This window comes from Empidonax traillii, unplaced genomic scaffold, assembly GCF_003031625.1.
Source record: "Empidonax traillii isolate 1590-97213 ecotype Southwest subspecies unplaced genomic scaffold, ASM303162v1 scaffold746:size489142, whole genome shotgun sequence".
NCBI classification, from domain to species: domain Eukaryota; kingdom Metazoa; phylum Chordata; class Aves; order Passeriformes; family Tyrannidae; genus Empidonax; species Empidonax traillii.
Window position 1 is genome coordinate 147,865 of NW_020955939.1, and position 16,943 is coordinate 164,807.

Here is a 16,943-nt window from a genome sequence, read left to right on the forward strand (position 1 = left end):
CCTATGAGGGGCTGGGGAGCGGAGGGAGGAGAGGGACGATGTCTGTGTGTGTGTTCGCATCTGTGAGGGGCTACGTGCCCCGTGTCCGTGTTCCCGTCCCGGGTGTGCTGGCTGTCCCGGGTGTCCCCTCACGCCCCCCCTCAGCCCCTCTCGCGCCCCCGCCGCGGGGCAGGGCGGGAGCGGCCGCCCCCTGGCGGCCCGCGCTTCCCGGCAGGCGCGGCGGGCGGGCAGCCAATGGGCGCGCGGGCTGGGCGGGGCCGGGGTATATAAGGCGCCGCCCCTCACGGCGCGCGCCCCAGTCACACCTGGACGCGCAAGGAGCGGCACCGGCACCGACCGCACATCGCACCCCCCGCACACCGCATCCACCGCGCCCCGCACCGCAGGTACGCGCGGCACCGCCGCCGCAAGGAAGGGCTCGCCGGGGCGCCCCGGAGTGGGGGCTGCGGGAGCGGCGGGTGCCCGGGTGGACGTGGCTGCCTGGCGCGGGGAGATTCCCTTCCGCGGGTGCGGGGACAGGGAGGGCTCCCCCGGAGGGTGCGGGCAGCGGAGGGGCCGCCCCGCACGGCTACCCGGGCCCCGGGAGCGGCGCCGTGCCCGGGGCGGCGGCCGCCCCGCCCTGCGCTATTGTCCGCGGCGGGGGCCGGGGGGGCCGCCTTTGTCTGCCCGACCCCTGACTGCGGCCGGGGGGTCTCGCAGGCAAAATGTGCGACAAACCAGACCTCTCGGAGGTGGAGAAATTCGACAAGAAGAAGCTGAAGAAAACCAACACGGAGGAGAAGAACACGCTGCCCTCCAAGGAGAGTGAGTGCGGGGCCGGGGGCGGGCGGGGCAGTGCCCTCGGGGGTGATTTGGGGCAGCCAGGGGCAGAGGGGTGTGCGGCCCGGGGGTGGGCACGGGCACACGGGGAGGGAGGGCTGTTGGATCCGAGCTGATGCCTCAGGGCACGGCTTTCCCGAGGATGGATGCAGACAGGTGACCATCTTGCTCTCATGCACGTGTGTGCCTCACCACCTTCTAACTCGAGTGTTCGTCTTGGGGTCAAATAAATAAAACTGGGTGCCAGGGCCTGAGTCAATCCTCTGAAACCTTCTCCAGTGGGTGCTTCCAAAATAAAAAAAAAAAAAAGCACCAGAGACTAACAGCCCTCTATTCTCTTGCAGCTATTGAGCAGGAGAAGGAATGTGTGAAGTCTTCCTAGGGAGAGATTGCCTGGCATGAAGAGCGACTACTCCGATTACTTTGCTTTGAAATGAATCATGTGGGTTTTTTTAAATTTACATCATGTACATGTGTAGAAAGCAGCTATATCACCTAACACACTGTCCCACCCTGCTGGCAGCCTTGGCGGGTGGGGGGACAAAGCGTGGTCCTCTCAGTCCATCAGTAGCCTGACCCGATGCCATCTCTGCTGCTGCTCAGCTGGCTCCTGTGACAGCACTGATCCTGCTCTGGTGCAGTGGGAAGATGAGCAAGGGCCATGGAGGCTTCTGGAGATGGACCCCTTCTGCCTGGGGGAGTGGGGACCCTTTCTGGCCTGGCCTCACCTCTGGCCTGGGTCTGTCTTGCATATTCTTCACTGACAGTGTTCTGTAGCCTCACTCACAGTTTTTTGTCTTCCTTGGGGGAAAAATGAGAAGTTTATTATAAAATAAAAAAAAAATGTAATGACTTACCTATGGCTTGTGACTTATTCCCTGGCAAAGGTTCTGGCTGTAGCCCTGGGGGGTGGGGAGGTCTGTGCCTGGTGCCGCAGCAGTGCTGGCGGTTTGGTGTTGCTCAGAGGAATGGTGGGTTGGTTCCCTGTGGAGTGAATCCAGTGTGGTGTTTGCCTGGGTCTCCATTCCTGGTGGCCTGGGGGAGCTGGGAGCATTGCTGGTGTGACTGAGGCCACTGTGCTCCACCACCAGAGTGGTTTCTTCTTATGGTAGAGGCTTAACTGGGCCTTACTGCCCATGTGAAGGCTGAGCTTTGAAAATCTTGATGTCCCCTGTACTAAAACCATTGTGGAACTGGGCTGGCTCCTCATCAGCAGAGCTGGAGGTGCTGGCAGTGGGCTTGCTGGCCTGGGTTCTGCTGCTGTGCTGGCCAGGCCAGCTCTGCCCACCCAGAGCTCTCCCCTCACTGCCTGGCACAGCCCTTCTCTTCCCCTTGAGCCAACCTCTCCCCCTGCCCTTGATGGAAGGAGGTTTTGGCAGCCCTGTAAAGATGGGGTTTAGTGGAGTAACTGCCTTGGAACCCTCTGTGTTGATCCCAGCCCTGTCTTGCAGGTGTGGAGTTCCCTGTGTCCTGCAGTTGCCGTCTAGTACAGTGTGGGTGAGCTCTGACAGTGCCTCCAGGTCTATGCTGAGGCTTCCTGGCTGCAGCCAGGATTTCTTCACCTCCACCTGGCCTGCAGGGACGCTGAATGCACCAGGCCAGTTATGGAGGAGGTAGAGGCAGACTGGCCTAAACTTGCCAACTAACAGTTTTGGCCAGTGTCCTTAGGGAGCCTGGTCAGCTGGGACAAACACGGGGCTGTTGTGCCTGTCTGGACACAGTGCCTATCTGCCTACTGCCTCCACCCACGCTGCCTGCCAAGGACTGCAAATAACACTGCCTGTGTGCTTGCCACTGCCTTCACCCCTTAAAAAAGCAGACTCAAAAGAGCTGCAGGTGAGATGTTTGTGTGTTGTCAGGGCAGTGTGCAGGGTTTTCTGTGGGGTGAGGGCAGTGGGGAGTGATGCTGAGGCCCAGCTGGGGCTGCTGCTACACTGAGCTGAGCACTTGGAAACTCAGCACATGGGTGGCTGTCTCCCTTCCCCTTCAGCACCCTGATGTTCCCAGGACGGAACCCTATCCTGGACATGGGAATCCTTTTCTCAGTGCCACCTGCCAGGACAGGGGTGGCAACAGCTGCTCATCATCCCAGCAGGGGCTGTGTCCTCGTTCGGGGGTGGTTTCTCTCACCAGGCTGGGACAGGCAGGCAAAGCCAGCCTGAACCCTGCCCCTGAGTGCCTGAGCTGAACCAAGAGATGGATGGAAACACGAAGTGGCACTGCTGATCTCCTCAGTGGCTGCCCACAGCACCCCTGGCTGCTCCCGACACCGCCCCGGTGCCCCTCCCTGCTGCGTGCTGCAACGGGCCCCTCTGCAGGCATGGAAAAGCACCGGGGCACTTATCTCTCCCTGAGTCACATGGGCTTCTGCAAGGCCACGGCAGGAGTGTCCCATCCCTGGCACCGCTGTGCTCACAGAAGCCTCCCCAGCACCCTGTGCTGCACACACAGGCAGCAGAGCCTGCCCAAGGGTGCTGGGCACACCCTTCCCATGGGGCCAGCTGATTTCCCAGACAGGTCAAGCGCTGTGGCTCCCCAGCTCTAAATGGCAGGGTGGCTGGTGCCAGCAGCTGGCGATGCTCCCAGCCTGTGGAAGTGGCCCACAGGACCCCCATGCATCCCAGGAAGATGCAGGGTGAGGACAAGGTTGTTGGTGCACCTGGGTTTGGGTTGCTTTTTCACTGGGGCCACCCCAGGCATGCAGCAATACTGGTTTGGACATGGGGTCAAGTGCTGGCACAGCCAGGTCTATGCCCTGAGGAGGAAGCCACCCCAGGGGCTGGCAGTCCCAGCCTGAATCCAGGGAATCAGTTGTAGCTTTACCCTCAGGTCTGAGAGTAAAGAGTAAGATGTTTTGAAACCCAGTGAAAACCCAAAATGCCCCTGCTGCCAGCAGAGTATGAACCAGTAAGGGGAGAACATTATTGAAAAGCCCTTTATATCAACACTTTCCCTCCCTACCCCAGACCTTCCGTTTTTCACGCCAGCCCACAGCTGCCAGTGGTGTGGGTGGCCAGGACAGCTGCCAGACTGTTGTCCCTTAGAAATGTGGTGGCTTCAGCAGCATGGGCTGCCCCAGCAGCCACCCACGCACCGAGGATGCCATCCTGGGGACTGGGCATTCCTGGCAGGGCTCGATGCCCCTTCCCTCGCTGGGCAGCAGGTGAGTTACTTGTGTCAGCCCCTCTTGGCAATGCCAGGAAGATACGATCCATGGGGCCCATCCTGTTGCTCCTGTGGGAGGTTTCCTCCTACACTCCATCAGATGGTGAGCTGTGGCCCCACTGCAGAGGAGGGAGGAGAAGGCTGAGTCACTGGCAGGAGGAATTTGGGCAAATACCTGGCGATCAGCAGCATGAGGTAAATTCAGATCAGAGGTGAATTCAGATCAAGGCTTGCGACTGGGATGGGTGTCTGCCCCTGCCACTGCTCCATCTCCTCTGACTCAGCCAGGAGAGGATTTGGCCCCACATACCCTTCTGTGGAGAATCATTACCCCATCTCTGGCAGGAGGTCCCTGACTCAGCCTGTGCATGGCCCTGCACTGGGAACCCCGGTGCTCCAGTGCTCCCTGCTTGGCTGCAGCACCCTCCTCACCACCCAGGGCAGAAAGTGGTGAGAGCCAAAAGGTTTGGCCACGGCTTGGGGCACTCCTGGATGGCAGGAAATCCCCAGCCACAGCCCCACACTGTGGTCAGAGTGCAAGCAAACCCCACCTTGGAAGGTGTGTGTTTGCCACCAGAGCAAGCAAGATAAGGTGAAGCCAGGCTGCACAGCCAGGTGGATGCTGCAGCTCCCCAAGGGGTGGATCCTGCCCACCACTCACTCCCTGCATCCCTGGAGAAAATGTGTCACCACCTCTGCATCACTCAGGTCAGCCTTTCCCTGCCAGGTCTCTGCTGCTTGTGTGGACACATTGCCGAGCCCAGAGCTCAAACCACCTTGCGGTGGCAGGGGTGGAGAGGGGAGGCCAGGGGCAACAAGCACGAGCTGCCAGGGAACACCTCTGATTGGGGAGGACACGTGTGTGCGTGGGGATAGCTGTGTGTTTGGCTGTGAAAGAGGAAAGCAGAAGAGAATGAGCAGTAGTGGGGAAATGAAAGTGGTGTGTGGGGTTCTGACCACGGACCTCAGGCAAAGGAATTGATGGCAGGCACCTCAGGACGCCTGCCCTGGCAAGCTGGGCTGTGCTCTGGCCAGCACAGCCAGGCTGCCACACTCAGCACACCAAGACGCCATCCCCAGCAGCAGAGAAGTTATTGCTACTCTTGAAATAATGCCCAGGAGGTCAGGTTTACCAGCAGGAGCTTACTCATCCCCTGCCAGCGAGGGCTCAGCCGGAGCAATGATGAACCCGGAGCGCTCAGAGCTTCCTGCTCAGGATCAGGCTTCTGCCAGCACCCAGGCCTAAACAAAGCCGGGAAGTTATGCACTGAGCCCCCCTGCAACCCCCACACTCCTGCATTTGCCGGGGTTGTTGCTGGCACAGGTGGAGCAGCCCTGCTGGATGCCTTTGCCGCGCTGCTGGCGCCGGGGGATGCTGAGCCCTTTGGGGGCTCCCACCCGCTCCTGAGAGCGGCTGGAACTCACTGCTCGTTTCTGAGCCCCCCCACTGCATTCTGCAGATTCCCGAGGGTCCCAGGGGCCGTGCCGGAGCATGTGCTCCTGCAGGAACACGGCTCCGGTGTCCTGGGGCAGCGCCCGCACTTGCACCCGAGCTGGGACAGCTGATGGAGCAGAGGAGTGCTTTATTTTAGGAAGCAGCTGGCTCACACAGGAGACATTGTTTATCATCTTCCTTGCCCCTGGTGTTTTATTACAAAGGATTATGGCATGAAAAGCCATTTTGTTTCCCTGTTCGCAAAGCATGGCTCTATCTCCATGATTTATTCCTCTCCACAGGAAACAGCTGGGATATGGCAGCCTGGGAAGCCAAGGGGAGACGAAGGTGGGGGCTCAAACCCATGGGATTGATAGCAGTAGGGATGCATCCAGTGCCCAAGCCACGGCACAGGTGGCTGGGGTTTGCCAGGGGCACCTGAGGCTGCTCACGCACCTCGAGGAAACCTCGAGGAGTGGAAAAACAAAATTCAAGCCCTTCCACGGTGGGTGTCACCTGTAGGCAATGTCACCTCACTTTGTCTGGACAAGGCAGAAGTCAGAGTCCTCTCCTCAGGGACGCTGCTGTCCCAAAGCCTGTGTGCCCAACTGCCAGTGCTGGTGGCACCCTGCAGTGTCCCTGCTGCCCCGTGCCTTTGCTGCGAGTCCCAGAGCAGAGCCCATGGCGGCACAGGTCGAACTCCCCTCCTTGCAGCCGTGAGCCGGTGCCTGCCAGACGCCTCTGTGGCTTTCCAGGAACCAGCTCAGGAGCCATGCACAGCAGATAAACGTGTTGCAACAGATGCCTCATGATGCGTCCTGAAGCCCCAGCCTGCCTGTGCACCTACATCAGGGCAGAACTATGTCTGGTGCTTCCTCCTGTGGCGCTACCTGCTCTACCTGCCACCTTGTCACCCAGCATTGTCCCTGATAACTGGCTGAGGAGCTCCAGGGAAGAGCGGGGGATGGACAAGCAGGCAAGGACAGTGACTGTGGCAGTGCTGTGTGACTGGGCTGCTGACAGGCTTGCAGTAGCACTGATGGTGGGACAAGCCCCTGCTTGCAGTGTTGTGTCTCAGAGAGGCAGCTCTGCAGCCCAGGCATGTGCCCCTCCCTGCTGCCTCAGACCAGCTCACAGAAACTGCACAGGTCATTTCTCCAGGGCGTGCTGAGCTGTGTGGGGTGGAGGGGGATGCATGGGGACATCTTCTCCACCTTCGCTCCAGCTACAAAGCTCCTTCTCGGGGAGGTCAGTGGGTGATGAGGTGCTTGTCAACCGCTGCTCGGAGCTATGGGCTCGGGGGAAATGGGTCTGCCAAGGCAGAGGGTGGCAGGACTGATCTTGGGGTCTGTCTGCGTTGAGAGCAGATGCCATGGGCTGGAGCTGCTGCCGGGTATAGGCTGTGGAGAAGTAGCTGTGGAGCCTTGCACCGGGGCTGGAACAAAGGCAGAGACCCAAGCCCCAGCTGCAGCACAGGACGTGGGATGAATTAATGGGGGCATGAGCTGGCAGTGCTGTGTGACCATGGGCTTGCAGTCGCTTGAGGCTGGATCAGGGTTCCTTCACCTTGGCACCAGCATCCTCCAGTTTGCCGTAACTCCCAGAGCTGGGACTGAGAGGCAGGTGATGGCTGCAGCTGAGCCCAGGGGAGTCAAACCTCTCCTGCTGCAGGAGCCCAGCACCCTGCAGAGTCCCTGCCCCACTGCCCCGTGCAGCCCCCATAGCCCTGGTACTCCCTACCCAGCACATGGTTCCTGGCTCACATCCCCATCTCCAGACAAATCCCTCTGCCCAGGGGTCCCCAGGACCCACAGGTCCCATCCAGTGCCAGCTCTCTGTGCTCACAAGGCTGTGCCCAGATAAGCCAGTTCCTTGACTTGTGCTAAGTGTGCTATAGATGTAGTATTTACTAAGCAGGCAGCTCCTGTCAGTCCCAGTTTGTTGGCTGCACTGCTTATCTCTTTGATTTGCTGGGCTTGGGAACATGTTAGTACAAACCTCTGCTCTGTGCTCTGCCCTGGCACTGATGGCCTTGCTCTGCTGGGGGAGTGGATCAGGGAATACATCTCCCTCTCCCTAGCCAGGACTGGTGTAGGTGGCTTTATTGTGCAGGGAAGCTCACCCTTATATGAGCTGTTTAATACTACTAATCACCACTGGCATCAATTTGCGGCCACAATTTGCAGTATTTGCAGGCATCTCCTCTAGGGTGTGAGGGCAAGATACTAATTCATGGAAGATCTTGTGAACTACTCAGAAAAGTGGACCACCACAAGAAGGCAACCATCTTTTGGAGCAACCATTATGTGTTCTTAAGCCCTGCTTCCAGGGAAGCAGACTTCTGATGGGAAGTAGAGAATAAATCCTTTGCTTTCTTTTGCTTTTACGTGCACCTTTTGCTTTATTAAACTGCCTTTGTCTTTACCCACAAGTTTTTTGTGTCTGCTATGCCCTGTCCTGCTGAGGAGGGGGATGATAGAGCAGTTTGGTGGGCACCAGGGTCAGTCCACCACAGATGCCAAACAGGTTGTTGCCCAGCTCAGCCAGGCAACCAGGCTGCAGAAGCACTGGGAGCCAAACCACACCGGTCACATCCCTGGTCAGATGGGCAAGTGAGTGCCCAACAGCTGCCAGTGCCCCTGGATTAGCCTGAAGGTGCATGGGGCCCCTTGAGCACTGGCACAGTCAGCTGTGGTGTCCTTGGCTGTGCTGCCATCCCCAAACCCTGCAGGCAGCATCTCCCAAGGATTTGATGTCTGCCAGACCTTAGGGGAGGTGGTCCAGAGTGTCAGGGAATGGCTGCAGAGCACCATGTCCCAGCTGCCTTAGCAGGATCTGCCCTGGAGGCTCTTTCTTCCTCAGGAGGTGTCTCGCCCCTTACATGCTAAATCAGATCTCTAATTAATAAGTACTGGCAAATAACAGGATTAAACGGCTGCCAGGCAAAGGGAGTTGGCAGGGGCAAGTGTGCCATGCTCAGAGGTTCACCCTGGCAATGCATGGTCCTGTCAGGGCTGGCATGGGGACCTGGACTGGTTCAGAGAAAGCCCCAGCACGTGGTGCAGGCTGGGTCTGTCCCTTGTACCAGCAGCATCCTGAGCTTCTGGCTCTGGTGCTGGTGTGTACATCGGTGCCTCAAGTGCCCCAGGAGCACCCCCCTTTTACCTGGGCTCCCCAGATCTCAGACTGCCAGCACGAGTCCTCATCCTGGCCACCCCCTGCTTACCTCCCTAGGCTTGCCTTGTCCCCCATCTCCTCTGACAGATCGAGGCTGGTATTAATATAATCCCTGGCTTAATTTTAATCCTCCTCCCATCTCATGCTTTTCCAGGGGGGAGGAGGGAATCAATGTGTTCCTGTAGCACTCACTTGGCCCTGGAGCTGGTGCTGAGTTTAGATGGCCAAAAGCGCTGGGTGCCCGTGCGAGGGGTCCCTGCTCTTCTCCCCCTGGGGAAGAGGTCTGGGGGACACAGTGAGATGTGTCCCCAAGTTTTGAAGGTGTATCTCAGGTGGCACCAGGCACTGGCAGGAAGAAGAGTTGACGATGCCTGCTAGGAGCAACCCACAAGTGGCTCCTGCTCCCCAAAACCCCTCTGCAGCCGCCTGGGGGTCTGGTTTCACCCTCCCTCTCCTGTCTCCTGTCACTGTTTGGCCCAGGCTGGGGTGACCTTGCCACTATTTTTTCCCCTTCAACTCTCTGTAATGTTTGTATTTGCTGCTCTTTTCCCCCTCCTCCTTTAAGACATTCTCGCTCCTGATCCCGCTGGCGATGGGGAGGGTGGGCAAAGGCGTGTTCCTTAGGGCAGCTGTCACTGAAGTGACAGAGATGGGACACGTGGGACAAAGTGGGCAGTGAGGGGGTGCAGGGGAACGTGCCAGGACTGTGAGGGGAGTGACGGGAGTGGGCACTGACGGATACAGGGGGCACAATGGGCACTGTGGGGGCAGCGACAGGGGCCACAGCGGGCATTGTGAGGCAGTGACAGGGACCACTGTGGGCACTCTGAGGGCAGTGCCAGGGCTGACATTGGGGGGCACAGCGGGCACTGTGGGGGCAGTGCCGGGGCTGACATTGGGGGGCACAGCGGGCACTGTGGGGGCAGTGCCGGGGCTGACATTGGGGGGCACAGCGGGCACTGTGCCGGTTGTGCCGGTGGTGCCGGTGGTGCCGGTTGTGCCGGTGGTGCCGGGGCGGACGCTGAGGGGGCCGGGGGGCGTGGCCGGGCAGGTCGAGGGGCGTGTCCCGGCCCCGCCCCGCCCGCGGCGGGAGGCGCGTGCGCGGCGCAGGCGCGGGGCTGAGCGGCACCTGCGCCCCGCGGGCCGGGCGGGCGCTGAGGGTGAGTGAGGGCAGGGCGGGGAGCGGGGATGGACGGCGGGGGTGGGCGGCTGTCCCTCCGCCCCGGCCGGGTCAGCCCCTTCGCGGGCACCGCTCCGCGGCCGCGGGCACCTCCCCTGGCCGCTCCCGCGGGACCCGCCGGAGGGTCTCGCCTCCAGCCGAGCCGGGGCCTGGGGAGCGGGTGGGGGGAGTCGGGCCCTGCGTGCCCGCCCCGCTGGTGCTCCCTGTGCTGTTCCCTGCGCTCAGGTGGGGGTCAGCCGCTGGAACAGCTCACAGCGGGGCACACGAGGATGTGCTGTCGGTGTCACGGCTGTGTCACGGTTTCCAGCGTCCCGCTGACCTGCGGGCTCTGGAGCGGCCCGACATCACCTATTAGTCATCCTTAAAACGAGTCACTTGCTAACAAACCACCTCTAAACAGAAAGTCTGCTCGGGGCTGATGGCCTGTGCCAGGACCATCTTCAAAGCAGCCCTCAGCAAGGTTTGGGAAAGGAACAAGGGTGCTGAGCAGTTCACCTGCCCAGGAGGGGGTCTCCCCGAGCCAGCGGCCCCAGGGAGCTGTGCTGCAGTTCCTGTTTGTCTCTCTTGACATTTGCATTTTGTTCTTTGCTTTAGGACTGCTGGACCGCTCAGTGCTCTGCAGATGTCCCATCAGGTTAGCTCAGCTGTGCTTGCTTTTTGGGCTGTTTCTGCGCAGGGAAGTGAAATTGGTGAGCCTTTTGTGCAGAAAGTGCAGAAACTCGCTAGAAGCAGAAGTTTCTGCTTTTGGCTTTGTGGTTACCACGAAGTTTGGAAGGGTTGCAGAAAGAGCAGAATCAAAGTTGAACAGGGCTTCCCCCTGATTAATGCAGAGAGTGGGGTTTGGCCTGGACAGAGTAGGAGTGCTGTTCCAGGCAGTGCCACACGCTCCTGCTGTGGTGGGTTGGAGGTGTCATCACTAAGCAGCCCTGCTCATCCACACCCTTCCCGGGAATGTTGGTAGCAGGTGTAAGCAGGCTCCCGGGCTGTTGCCAGCTGGCTCACTCTCCTGGATAGCAGGTTCAGGTGTATATTCCATCCTCAAATCAGATTGCAGAGCGTGTGAGTAGGCAGGCCAAGCAGATCACAGCTATCCATGTCCCCTGGACTGAGGGGAGACACAGGGTGTCTCATGTCAGAGCTCCTTCAGTTGATTCTGTTCTTATTTTGGGTGTAGCATCCATATGGTGCTGGCTCTGCCCTGTCCAGGAGTGGGCTCTGTTCCATTTCATGTAGGCCAAGGGAATCTCCTTGGTGCTTTGTTCTTGCCTGTTCTACTCCAGCTATCAGTACTGCACTTTCAGCTTCCTAGAGCTCTGCTGCTGTTCTTCCATCCTGGATCAGCATCACAAACAAAGACACCGAGAGCAGCTCTGGCAACCTGGGTGACTGGTGTCTGTTTTTCAGTGACTGTTACACTGGAGGAAGGTGTTCCCTGGACAGTCCCAGAGACGACTGTATCTCCAGAGCAGGTACAGTACGACAGCCAAACAAAACCTCTTGTTCCACGTCAGGCCTGTAGAGCATCCCTGGGAGGGGGAGGATGTGCTGGCACTCGGCCTGTAGGCTGCTGACTAAGGAACCTGCGGTGTCGGGGTGGCTGCGGCGTAAACCTGCACCTGAGCCCCGGCAAAGTGGGCTGTGACGAGCACCGCCAGCCAGGAGCAGCAGAGCAGCCGGTGCCTGTGCCTGGAAAACCCCTCCTGAGCCGTGGGATCACGCGCAGCTCCGCTGGTGAGTCAGCATCCTCGGGGTGATCCAGAGCTGGCCTGGCGAATCACTCGCATCGATACAGACCTGCCTTCCAGCAGAGCAAGTCAGATGGGAGAAATGATTTAGCTGGTGATGGTACAGTGGGAAGGAAGGCCTGGTGATAGGCGCCCCTGGTGATTTTGCTGTTCCTGGGATAGCCTGAGGATGCAGGCCAGGAGAGATGTTTAACTAGTGATGATCTGTTCGGAAAAACAGACAAGCTTATAGGTGCAGGGTTTTCACTAACAGTACTATAATTGGTACCAAATTCTCAACGTTGTTCTCATCTTGCACTTGCAGTGGTGTCCTGCTGAATCCATTTTGGACCTGATGGAGGACTCATGTGCCTGAAAACTTGTCCAGTCCCCAGCTGTAATCCCTCTAGTGAGAGAGACTAGAATAATAAGATCCCTCTCTAAAAACAGAGATTACCTCCTATATAGGAGATTACCTCCCGTATACAAAACTTGTTCAGAGATGGGGATGAAAATACCGTATTCTGTTCTTCTGTACGTGCCTTTCTGCAGAATCCACAAGTCAAATGAGTGTTTTGTACTGTTTCTGATCCCTGCAGATTGCCTTGGGACCTCGCCCCTCTGTCCTGCTGCAATGAGTGGGAAGTCCCTGCTCCTGAAGGTCATTCTCCTCGGGGATGGTGGAGTTGGGAAGAGCTCCCTCATGAACCGGTACGTCACCAACAAGTTTGACTCGCAGGCGTTCCACACCATCGGGGTGGAGTTCCTGAACCGGGACCTGGAGGTGGACGGGCGTTTTGTGACCCTCCAGATCTGGGACACGGCGGGGCAGGAGCGGTTCAAGAGCCTGCGGACGCCCTTTTACCGGGGGGCCGATTGCTGCCTGCTCACCTTCAGCGTGGATGACCGGCAGAGCTTCGAGAACCTCAGTAACTGGCAGAAGGAGTTTGTCTATTACGCTGACGTGAAGGACCCCGAGCACTTCCCGTTTGTGGTCCTGGGCAACAAAATTGACAAACTGGAGAGACAGGTGAGCACGGAGGAGGCCCGGGCCTGGTGCATGGAGAATGGTAACTATCCGTACCTGGAGACCAGCGCCAAGGACGACACCAATGTGACAGTGGCCTTCGAGGAGGCTGTGCGGCAGGTGCTGGCGGTGGAGGAGCAGCTGGAGCACTGCATGCTGGGCCACACCATTGACCTGCACTCCAGCTCCAAATCGGGGTCTTCCTGCTGTTAAGAGCAGCTGCTGCTCTGGGAGCACCGCTGGAGCCAGCGCTGGATCGGAACGCGTGTGGGCAGCCCTGGGGCACTCCGAGGAGAGCGGCCACGAGGACAACAGGGGGCTTGTGCTCACTGGGGAGTTGTAGCCTCACCATCTGAATCCTGCCTGGAGTTCTCAGGCACAGAGCATGTATCCGCAGGAGGGAGCTGTTTAACAGAGCATGTGAGCATAGTCTGGCTTCCACCTCTGCCTGTTTTAGCAGGTTTAAAGGACTGGGTTAAAGTCCTTTAAATTCACTAAAGACAGTAGTGATCTGTTCTGTTCCAAGAACTGCCTGCAGAGCAAAGCTGAGCGCTCCCTACACACTCTTTAAAGTATTTTAGTCCTGAACTCAAAAAAAATACTAGACCCACTCATGACCATACTGCCAAAGGAAAGCCTGCTCAGCATCCTGAAATAACTTGTAAAGACTCTGGCCCATGTGACTGTGAGAAAGCCAAATACTGGAGAGGCTGGGATGTGTGTATCTGTTGTTTGGGATAAGTGCATTGTGTCCTGAGACTGAATTGTGATGAAACTTGTTAGAGCTCTGATCTGGAGCAATATATGAAGGAGAGATGGGCCTGTATTTGAATGTGACTGCATTGTTTCTTTGTAACTGCCTATTTCTGGTCTGTTTTTCCTCACTTTTTTTTTGTCTTGAGTGTTATTTTCTGTTATTTATGTCTGTTGTTGTTTAATATATGTTTCCTTGTCTCTTGTGGAGGCCCAACAGCAGATCTCACTTCTCATACCTTGAATCCCTGGGTGAAAAATACTGATGTGGACGCTCGCCAGGTCATGTCAAAGTGTTTGGAGCTGCTCAGGAGATCTGGAGTGTGAAACTTCAGCTGGTTTCTGTCACAAGTAATCACTGTGCTCAGATGATGTGCTCTGGCAGACCAGATGGTAGGTGGGTGGGCTGTCTCTTAGGTGTGCAGGTGGTTGGGGGACTCGGGCATGGTCAGCTCTTAAATCCCCTCGCTGTCTGGTGCAGTGACCACTGTCCTTCATTAGCTGATGGATCCACTCTTTAGTTGCTCCAGCAGGGATGTTCCCATCTGAACGCTGCAACATGGAACTGTTCAGTGCATCCCCTGCAGTGTCAGGTGCAGTGCTGCTGAGCACAGTTAACCCATGCCATTCCCTCATGCAGTGTGTTTTATCTGTAATTCCTGTGACAGACTTCACTGGGCGAGAGTGTCTGCTCAGTTAACCGGCTGCTGTGTTCAGTCCAAAGGGGAGAGAGCTGCACCAGTTCCACTTCTGTTCAAGGTGGCTGAAAAATGGGAGTGGGGGGCCCAAAGTACCTTCTAGCCAGGCTCCTACCCCCTGCTAGGCGGTAGTTCCAGGCTGTCTGTGTAGCAAAGAGATGAGTGCTTGCTGACTGCTGCCTTTGCCACTCAAACCTCATGCCCTGCAAGCACTTGGCCAAAGCTGTGACTGCCCATGGGCACGTAGGACCTCACCCTGAGCACGTAAACACCAGCTGCTGGGTGTGATCCCCACTCTGATGAGCTGCTGGATGGTAAGTTTTGCAGCTCAGATCAAGCAGTGATGCTGTGCTTTGGAGATCTCATACTCCAGAGGTTCCGTCAACTGTGGGAAATTGTTGGCAGCTCGAGTTTTAAAAATCCTGATGGCTGTTAGACACACTGTAGGACAAGAAACCAAAAAACCCACCTCAAAAATCAGTAGTTATCTGGGCTTAAGTACAAGTTAATTGCAGCCACCAAGAGCTTCCAGCAGGAGCACAGTCCCTGTGCAGGTGACACACGCAGACCTGTCAGCCCTGCTGAGTGTGGGGGAGCAGGAGCACCCACGTTGCCATGGCTCTGGAGACTTTACAGGCATTCCCACAGCAATGGTAAGAATAAAACCCAAAAGCATTCCTGGCTTGGATTCACCTGAAATTGTAGTACGCATGTTGCCTGGGCTGTGGGCAGAGAGTGGAGAACCTGGGAGCACCTCCTTGGAACCCTACACCAAGCCACGAGAAACACACACTTTGCCTTTGTACAGGTCCTGTGCTTCCCAGAAATGCAATTCAGCTGCACCTCGATCCTTCTGATCCGCCTCCACTCCCCCAGAGGAGCAAACCCTTTGCCCAGGATGCCGATTGCTCTTCTCAGCAGAAACAGATAGCTCTGCAGGGCTGCATCGTCCCCTCACGCCTCAACCACAAGCTAAAAACTGCTACAATTTACCCCACTTTTAATGTCTTCCTAATTACTTCAATTTAAAATGGCTACATAGATCTAAAGAGCCGGGTTATTTATTTTTGCACGGCTGATCAATCACTCTTGTCCCCAGAGGATACCAAACCTTCATCTGATTATTCCTGCTTTACCTGCTCCAACCCCAGTGTTTAATATTTCATCCACACAGCTCCTGGGCAAAGCTGGAGTGGAGTGTGATCTCTTGCCTTTGGATTTTATCAACTCCTGCTCAAGGGCAGAGGTGGAAGGAAAGGAATAACTTTTCTTTTATCCTCTGTCCTTACTTTAAAGCAACAGATTTATTTTCAGGCATCAGCATCCTAAAAATACAGATTTCTTTTGATCATGAATGACAGAGATGACATGTTTTCTGTAGTCTACAAGCTTCAAGGAAAATCTCACACCGCCTCCCCACGCTGGCTCCAGCCATGTGTTTAATCTCACCCCTGTCTCACCAACCCACCTGTGAATGCTGCAAAGGCAGCACAAAAATGCAGCTACGGGCTGGGGGCCCTTCCCACAGCTCAGCATCCTCCAGGGCACATCCCAAGAGCTGAGGGAATACCAAGGCTTCTCCAGCCCCTGCACACGGGGGCTGCTTAGTGAAACGCTTCTGCCTTGGTTGTGTGTTACTTTTGCCAAAATGCCTATTTCCTCACTAAATTAAAGGGATTCTCTTGGGGAAAAAACAGGTAGCTTTTTCTCTTTATGTGAGCTCAAAGTATTAAGAGAACTGAAGGCTCTGCAAAAGTCCTTTGGGCAGAGAGAAGTCACTAAGGGATCAGGGATCAGTGGGGTTGGTTATTCCTTAGTGTGCCAAGCTAGACCACCAAGGAGCTGAAGGAATAGGACTCATGAGCTGAATCCAGTGACCAGTTTTGCCTTTTCAAGAGTGTATCAGAAAACACTTTCATAACAGAAACATTCCACATTGCTTCCTTCTGTCACTACATTTTAAATTCCCAGCCTGGGCTCTCAGCAGCAAGCCCAGTACTTTCCTTTGAGTTCTTCCTGTGATCTTGGAACTGATCCCTCAGGCTCCAGGGGGCTGTAACCAGGCATGATTTCCATAGGATGCCAAGAAGGAAGGCAGCATATGGGGACTGTTCTGGTCTGCTGTCCTGCCAGGATGGCTGCTTATTTTGGGAGGCTTTCTCTGTGTTTGCAGAGCCCGTGCCTGCTGTTTCTTCTGGCAGAACCTTTTAGTTTATTTTCCTCTCTGTTCTTGCCTATCCATGGTTCCAGGAGGCAGTGTAGGGTCCAAAGTCCTTGGAAATAATGCTTTAAAATGTGGGCTGGAGTATCTGGGGTCCTCCAGCCCCTTAGTTCAGCCATTTCAAAAGACAGCTGGAAACAGACAGTGAACAGGATCCGAAGGGAGATGATTCTGGCCTTGGAGGCATCGCAGGGTTTGGGTGAGACTGTTCCACTCCTGGAACAGAGAAGCTGTGGGTGCCTTGTGCCTGGAAGTGTTTAAATTCAGACTGGATGGAGCTCTGAGCAACCTGGTCTAGTGGAAGCTGCTCCTGCCTCTGGCAGGGGAGTTGAAACCAGGTGATCTTAAAGGTCCCTTCCAACACAGGCCATTCTACCATTCTGTGATTTTATGAGTTCCCACCAACTATTCCCTCCCAGTATTCAGACAATTCCCTGATACAGCCAGACTGTGCACAGAGATGGAGAGAAAGCAGCTGGGTGACTGAGCGGTGGCAGATGAGGACTTCCTCCAGGGCAGGGGAGTGACAGCACCATACCATGGCCCTGGAAGGAAGGACTGCTTGCCAGGCACAACTCACCCCTCACAGCCCTTTCCCTGCCTGAACTGAAGTCAGGATCAGGCTGGGGGAACTGCTGTGCCCTCTGTCCCCTCTGTCCCCTCTGCCAGCTGTCAGCGCAGGTGGGGGGGACCGTGGCCGCGGGGGGAGCAGGGGCTCGTCCCCACCTTGTCCCCTGCCCCGAC

General features: G+C 56.7%; 2 protein-coding genes across 8 annotated transcripts; both read left to right on the plus strand.

Moving 5' to 3' along the window:
* The first annotated feature begins 274 nt into the window (after nucleotides 1-274).
* TMSB15B (thymosin beta 15B) lies at nucleotides 275-1,675 on the plus strand. Its single transcript, XM_027900703.1, has 3 exons — nucleotides 275-386; nucleotides 700-804; nucleotides 1,164-1,675. The coding sequence occupies exons 2-3, from the start codon at nucleotides 705-707 to the stop codon at nucleotides 1,199-1,201; spliced, it is 138 nt and encodes a 45-aa protein (XP_027756504.1). The 5' UTR covers nucleotides 275-386; nucleotides 700-704; the 3' UTR covers nucleotides 1,202-1,675.
* An 886-nt stretch (nucleotides 1,676-2,561) lies between these two features.
* On the plus strand, nucleotides 2,562-13,359 carry RAB9B (RAB9B, member RAS oncogene family). 7 transcript variants are annotated; one of them, XM_027900684.1, is made up of 4 exons: nucleotides 2,562-2,655; nucleotides 3,786-3,982; nucleotides 11,181-11,245; nucleotides 12,100-13,359. In XM_027900684.1, exons 2-4 carry the CDS (start codon nucleotides 3,885-3,887, stop codon nucleotides 12,738-12,740), a joined length of 804 nt encoding a protein of 267 aa, XP_027756485.1. In that variant the 5' UTR covers nucleotides 2,562-2,655; nucleotides 3,786-3,884; the 3' UTR covers nucleotides 12,741-13,359. The 7 variants fall into 7 exon arrangements, with proteins under 7 accessions (XP_027756485.1, XP_027756489.1, XP_027756490.1 ...); XM_027900688.1 differs by lacking the exon at nucleotides 3,786-3,982 and having other exon boundaries at nucleotides 2,637-2,655; nucleotides 12,053-13,359; XM_027900689.1 differs by lacking the exons at nucleotides 2,562-2,655; nucleotides 3,786-3,982 and adding an exon at nucleotides 9,706-9,756.
* The last annotated feature ends 3,584 nt before the right edge of the window (nucleotides 13,360-16,943 follow it).

Bases quoted from the DNA above. Each gene is read 5' to 3' on its own strand.
- RAB9B (XM_027900684.1), top strand. From the start codon at position 3,885: ATGGGCTGCCCCAGCAGCCACCCACGCACCGAGGATGCCATCCTGGGG. The intron at 3,983-11,180 runs GTGAGTTACTTG...TCTGTTTTTCAG, and splicing joins CTTCCCTCGCTGGGCAGCAG to TGACTGTTACACTGGAGGAA. The intron at 11,246-12,099 runs GTACAGTACGAC...TGATCCCTGCAG, and splicing joins CGACTGTATCTCCAGAGCAG to ATTGCCTTGGGACCTCGCCC.
- TMSB15B (XM_027900703.1), top strand. From the start codon at position 705: ATGTGCGACAAACCAGACCTCTCGGAGGTGGAGAAATTCGACAAGAAG. The intron at 805-1,163 runs GTGAGTGCGGGG...ATTCTCTTGCAG, and splicing joins CACGCTGCCCTCCAAGGAGA to CTATTGAGCAGGAGAAGGAA.